Source organism: Bison bison, unplaced genomic scaffold (assembly GCF_000754665.1).
Source record: "Bison bison bison isolate TAMUID 2011002044 unplaced genomic scaffold, Bison_UMD1.0 scf7180017864495, whole genome shotgun sequence".
Taxonomy (NCBI): domain Eukaryota; kingdom Metazoa; phylum Chordata; class Mammalia; order Artiodactyla; family Bovidae; genus Bison; species Bison bison.
Genome location: NW_011495054.1, coordinates 6,568,720 through 6,575,215, shown reverse-complemented (window position 1 = coordinate 6,575,215; position 6,496 = coordinate 6,568,720). Strand labels below are relative to the sequence as shown.

General features: G+C 47.6%; 1 protein-coding gene across 1 annotated transcript in view; it reads right to left on the bottom strand.

The window, feature by feature from the left end:
- The window catches only part of HNF1A (HNF1 homeobox A), a 23,165-nt gene extending 17,288 nt beyond the window's left edge, over positions 1-5,877 (bottom strand). Inside the window, exons 1-2 of the mRNA XM_010828840.1 lie at positions 5,748-5,877; positions 2,994-3,126 (exon numbers count right to left, since the gene is read on the bottom strand). Coding sequence (XP_010827142.1) covers positions 2,994-3,126; positions 5,748-5,877 — 263 coding nt within the window. The remainder of the gene's footprint in view (positions 1-2,993; positions 3,127-5,747) is intronic.
- Positions 5,878-6,496: the final 619 nt, after the last annotated feature.

The window sequence follows — 6,496 nt, the reverse complement described above, 5'->3', positions numbered from 1 at the left end:
GCCAGGCTCCTTGCACCCGCTGCCCCCCCCAAACCCCACTAGCCAAGCCCTGTGGGCACCCCCAACCCCCAACCCTGGCCCCAGTGGCCAGTGAATCAGGGCCCCTGCCCGCTCTGTTTACATTGGAGCTGGGGAAATTCTCCAAGGTTCATATTTATCCGTGTGCTTAGCGAAGGGACTGAACTTTGGACTTCACCCTGCGCAGTGCAGGCCTCATGGCAGTGCAGAGAGTGGTAGAGCCGAGGCCTTCAACGGGAACGGGCAGAGTGGAGGGTGGGGGAGGCGGCGATGGGGGGCCAGACAGCTGGGGCGCAAGGTGCTGGGAGCCGGGGAGGCCTCTGGGTGACCAGCATCCGGCCCCACCCCCGCAGGACCTTGCAGTGGGTCAGGCTGGAGCAAGAGAACCAAACAGCAGGTTACCCTTGGGCACAGAAGCAGCAACGATTTCCAGGCTGTTGGGCCAACTATCCTCAAGGGCAGGGCAAGGTCACATCCACTTGGGGACAACCCCCCACAGCCAGCCAGGGCACCAGGCCTCCCAGGAGGAAAAACGCGTTGACTCACGTCTACTGTGGACTGGATCTGTAACTCACGTCATTACCTCCATGCAGCCCCCTACAGCCGTGAGTGGGCACAGGGATTATGCCCTTTTTACAGAGGAGGAAATTGAGGCTCTGCGAGGGTAAGCAACTCACCCAAAGTCACGCAGCTAGCAGGGACAGGACCTGCAGGGTGAGGCTAGTCAAGTTCTTGACTAAGGAGCAAATTTTAAGGGGATGATGGAAAAACTCAGTACATCTAGAGAAAATAATAGTTTATATAAGGATATTAAAAGTTCTAAATTAATGCAAACCCTAAAAGAATTTAAAAGAAATGTCCACACAAAAACTTGCACATGAATGTTCACAACAGAATAATTCACCATAGCCAAAAAATAAAAAAACATACATATCCATCAGTGAAAGAATGGGTAGAAAAAAATCTGGTCTGTCCTTACAATGGCATATTATTTGACCATAAAAAGGAGTGTGGGCTTCTCTGATGTCTCAGCATCCATCTGCCATGCAGGAGACACAGGAGACTCAGGTTCGATCCCTGAGTCAGGAAGATCCCCTGGAGAAGGAAATGGCAACCCCCTCCAGTATTCTTGCCTGGAGAATCCCATGGACAGAGGAGCCTGGCAGGTTGCAGTCCATGGGGTTGCCAAGAGTTGGACACGACTAAGCGACTGAGCACACACAGCAAAAAGGAGTGAAGTCCTGATTCATACTCCAATAGGTGTGAATCTGGAAGACATTATGCTAAGTGAAAAGAAGCCAGACACAAAAGGCCATCTATTGTACGATCCCACGTGTAGGAAACATCCAGAATAGGCAAGTCCATATGGACAGAAAGTGGATTCATGGTCGCCAGGGTTTGGAGGGATGGGGGTCGGGGCAGGGAGTGGCTATTTGGTGGGAATAAGGTTTCTTTGGGGACGATGGAAATGTTCTAATATTGATTGTGTGATGTTATACAACTCTGTGACTTTACTAAAAACCGCTGAATTTTGCACTTTAAATGGACAAATTTTATAATATATGAATAAAACATATTTCTTAATTAATGCCAAAAATCTGATGAACAAAAAATATCAAATTTTAAATAGAGGCAGGTTCCAGCCCTCCCTCACTTCCTACTGATCCAAGCCCTGGACAAAAACTCATCCTCACACCCCACCAACCCACATCTTCCCTTTTCCAGTAAGAGCCTGGAAAAACTTCCTGCTGTCTGTTCCCTGGGGTGGCCATAAGCCCCCAGAACGAGGGGTGCACACCGTTGCCTGGAGTGGGCGGGGTGGTGCTGAGGAGCCCCTGGGCTGGGGCACCTCTCAGGGGTCTGAGGAACCAGGGTCATGCTTGCCAACAGTGGAGGGGAGAAGGCGTCACGTGGCCAGGAGGCTCTTGCTGCAGACCAGGCCAGGCCAGCAGAGGGAAAAGCGGGCTGGTCAAGTCTTAATTTTTGCACTCACTTGACACATTCAGCAACCGTGAGGCCCATGTGGCCACTGAGCCCCTGAAATGTGGCTGATGCCTCTGGGCGAAACAACAATATTTTAGGTGAAAGCTTTTTTTGTGTGTGTGTATTTAAAAAAAAATTTCTGGCCACGCTCTGTGGCCTATGGAACCCTAGTTCCCCAACCAGGGATCGAACTCATGCCCCCTGCATTGGAAGCATGGAGCCTTAACCACTGGACTGCCAGGGAAGTCCCGAAAGATTTTAATCTTAAAACTACATTTTTAAACATCTTACATTAAAAATTAGAAACCTTAATTTCACCCATTTCTTTGTACTTTTATAATGGTGCCACTGGAAACATTTAAATCACATGCACGGCTCACATCCTATCTTTACTGGACTGTACCTCTCTGTCATTTACTTACACTGCTGTTGTTCAGTCGCTCAGTCATGTCCCATGCTTCGCGACCCCATGGACCGCAGCATGCCAGGCTTCCCTGTCCTTCACCATCTCCCAGAGTTTGCTCAAATTCATGTCCATTGAGTCGGGATGATGTTTGGTTTTTTATGGTCTGTCTGCCTCTGCTAGAAAGTCCGCCTCACTCCTCCCAGGGCTGGGCTTTTGTCTGTCTTGCTCACTCCCAGTGCTTAGAATGTTGCCTCATCTGTACTTAGTAGACAGTCAATAAATATTCATGGACTGAATATATTTCATTGCACACCGACCACATGTACTCAGCTCTGCACTAACCTTTAGTAATGTATGAAATGCTCAGAACCACTCTACGAAGTAGGCACTGTTATTCCCCCTCTGTGGAGGAGAAAACAGAGGCTCAGAGGGGTGGAACAGCTTGCTCAGAGTCCCCCTAGAGCCTGGCAGTCCAACTGCACGGGATGGTGCTGGCAATTGCCCCTTGGGAAAATGGGACCCCCACATTTCTTCCAGTGCTTCCCTTTATCTCTAGCATAAGTAGCCTTGGGGTCAGGCAGCTCACCACTGGGGGCAGATCCTCAAGTCCAGCAGAAGGTCAGGGAGGACGCCATGTGCTGTCCCCTCGTGGCTCTCCCCTTTGTTACCCGCTCCAGGAAGCTGCATGGCACCTGCAGCTGCCCCTCGGAGACTCTCGCCTAGAAGGTGGAGCCGGATTGCGTGGGACCTGGATGCCCAGCACGACTTTTTTTTTTGCCACACCAAGAGGCCTGTGGGATCTTAGCTCCTCCACCAGGGATCGAACCTGCATCCCCTTTAGTGGAAGCACGGTCTTAAACACTGGACCACCAGGGAAGTCCCATGGCACGACTTTTAAAGTCCTTAACTTCTGGGGCCCCTGGCAGCCAGGTGCCTGAGCCAGTGACTTGGGGACGGAAGGTGGATTTAATTGGGAGGGGGACTAAGAGCAGGAGTGGGGAGATCCTGCAGGGTATCTAAGGAAAGAGCCCCACCACCAAGGGCCCAACTTCAGCTCCCACCGCACACAAAGGCTGTTGTCCTGGGCCCCCTGAGTAGGGCTCCCCTCTTGAATGAGAAGGGTGTCAGATATTGATGCTTGGCAAACAGAAAGGGATGGATCCAGGCCCCAATCTGCCCTTCTTCACAATCAGGGGACACATCTGAATGGACATAGAGGTTGGGAGAGGCATTTTTCCTTGTTGAAAATCACATGAGACCTAGTGTGAATTTCACGGACCCCACACACACACACCCCAACCCCAATGGGTGGCCTCAGGCAATGAATTTGCCTTTATTGACTGATGTATAAAACAGAGATATAGATCTCCAACTTTTTACACCTAATGCAAGTATTCCAAACTTTCTTGGTTCTAGGCACCCTCAATGTCTCAGTAATTTCTTTTTTTATGGCAGCCCCTACTTGCCTCCCCACTTCCCTGTGGGGGAAAAAAAAACAAAACCCAACAGTTACGTTTAGTAAGTAAGTGAGGTCAAAACAATTAAGTATTTACGTCAACTTAGTTGCCACTTGAGTGAAGTGAAAGTCACTCAGTCATGTCTGACTCTTTTCAACCCCATGGACTGTAAAGTTCATGGAATTCTCCAGGCCAGAATATGGAATGGGTAGCCTTTCCTTTCTCCAGGGGATCTTCCCAAACCAGGGATCGAACCCAGGTCTCCCACATTGCAGGCAGATTCTTTATCAGCTAAGCCACAAGGGAAGCCCTTGAAAATGCATGTAAATTGAAAGAAAAATAATATTTTAGCTTCTTCTTCAGTTCAGTTCAGTTGCTCTCAGTCATGTCCAACTCTTTGTGACCCCATGGACTGCAGCACACCAGGCTTCCCTGTCCGTCACCAACTCCCAGAGCTTGCTCAAACTCCTGTCCATCGAGTCAGTGATGCCATCCAGCCATCTCATCCTCTGTCGTCCCCTTCTCCTCCCACCTTCAATCTTTCCCAGCATGAGGGTCTTTTCAAATGAGTCAGTTCTTCGCATCAAGTGGCCAAAGTATTGGAGTTTCAGCTTCAGCATCAGTCCTTCCAATGAATATTCAGGACTAATTTCCTTTAGGATCGACTGGTCTGATCTCCTTGCCGTCCAAGGGACTTTCAAGAGTCTTCTCCAACACCATAGTTCAAAAGCATCAATTCTTCGGCGCTCAGCTTTCTTTAGTCCAACTCTCACATCCATACATGACCACTGGAAAAACCACAGCTTTGACTAGACGCACCTTTGTTGGCAAAGTAGTGTCTCTGCTTTATAACATGCTGTCTAGGTTGGTCATAGCTTTTCCAAGGAGCAAGCGTCTTTTAATTTCATGGCTGCAGTCACCATCTGCAGTGATTTTGGAGCCCAAGAAAAGAAAGTCTGTCACTGTTTCCCCTGTTTCCCCATCTATTTGCCATGAAGTGATGGGACCAGATGCCATGATCTTTGTTTTTTCAATGTTGAGCTTTAAGCCAACTTTTCAGTCTCCTCTTTCACTTTCAGCAAGAGGCTCTTTAGTTCTTCTTTGATTTCTGCCATAAGGGGGTTGACATCTTCATATCTGAGGTTATTGATATTTATCCCATCAATCTTGATTCCAGCTTGTGCTTCATCCAGCGCAGCATTTCACATTATGTACTCTGCATATAAATTAAATAAACAGGGTGACAATATACAGCCTTGACATAACTCTGTTCCCAATTTGGAACCAGTCAGTTGTTCTATGTCCAGTTTTAACTGTTGCTTCTTAACCTGCATACAGATTTCTCAGGAGGCAAGTAAGGTCGTCTGGTATTGCCATCTCTTTAAGAATTGTCCACAGTTTGTTATGATCCAAAAAGTCAAAGGCTTTGGCATAGTCAATAAAGCAGAAGTAGATATTTTTCTGGAACTCTCTTGCTTTTTCTATGATCCAATGGATGTTAGAAATTTGATCTCTGGTTCTTCTGCCTTTTCTAAATTCAGCTTGAACATCTGGAAGTTCTCGGTTCACGTACTGTTTCTTCTTAAATAATCCTAAGTATGTACTAATGAAATAAGTGGATTTATTGGGCTCTATACAACTGCTCAAACCCGGGAATTAGATTGAACATGAGTACCTTCATTTCCCATCCTACAAAAATTTTTACATGAAACTTTTTAAAAAAATCAGAACAACTGCCATAAACCCAGCTTCACAGAGTTAGGACATCTAACATTCAAAATGCAAATTACCTTGACCTGGTAGTTTGGACGTTGGCCGATAGATGTCGCTGTGTTCCTTTCAAAAATCCTCTAAAATATTCTGTGGTGCCCAGGGGCACCTACCTGGAGGCACAACTTGGGAACTGCGGACCCAAGAGATGCTCTCGGACAGACGGTGTTCAGTAAACTGTAGTTGTGAACTTTTATCACCGTATTTATTCTCGCCTACTGTGTGAGCAGATGTTTGCAACATTCTGGCAAGACATAGGCTTCTACTTAGGAAGCAGCACAAGAGGGGTGCCCTGTCATCCAATCTCAGGGCTCTCTCGGAATTTAGTTACCACCCCCACCAACCCCACCTCAGGACGCATCTGTTTTCATTCTCAGACTATTCTTCCTCCCAGCCCCACTGCCTTTTAACCTTTATTGAACAGTCGCTGCTATATGCAATTTTCATGCTTTTTTCATTTAACCTCTCAGCAGCCTCATGAGGTAGGTACTTTTAGCCTCATCTTACAGGTGAGCAAACTGAGGCTCTAGGAGGCTATATAATCTGCCTGTCTAGTGTTTGGCAGAGCTAACTTTGAACCCAGATCTCCCTGATGTCAGAATCCAACCCCTTGACCACTATTCCATACCACCCTGCCTTTGAGGCAGTTCACGCTTGCTGAATACTTGTTACTATTATTTTGGTTGGTGTCGTCATTGTTTGTTGTTCTGGGTAAGTGTCACTTCCCACTGGCCTTGTCATCTTTGTGCTGGTTTTTACAGATGAAGAGACTAAAGGTGCTGAGGTGGAATAAGGCACAGTGGTTAGGGACTTCTCTGCTGGTCCAGTGGCTGAGTTCACGCTCCCAATGCAGGGGACCAGC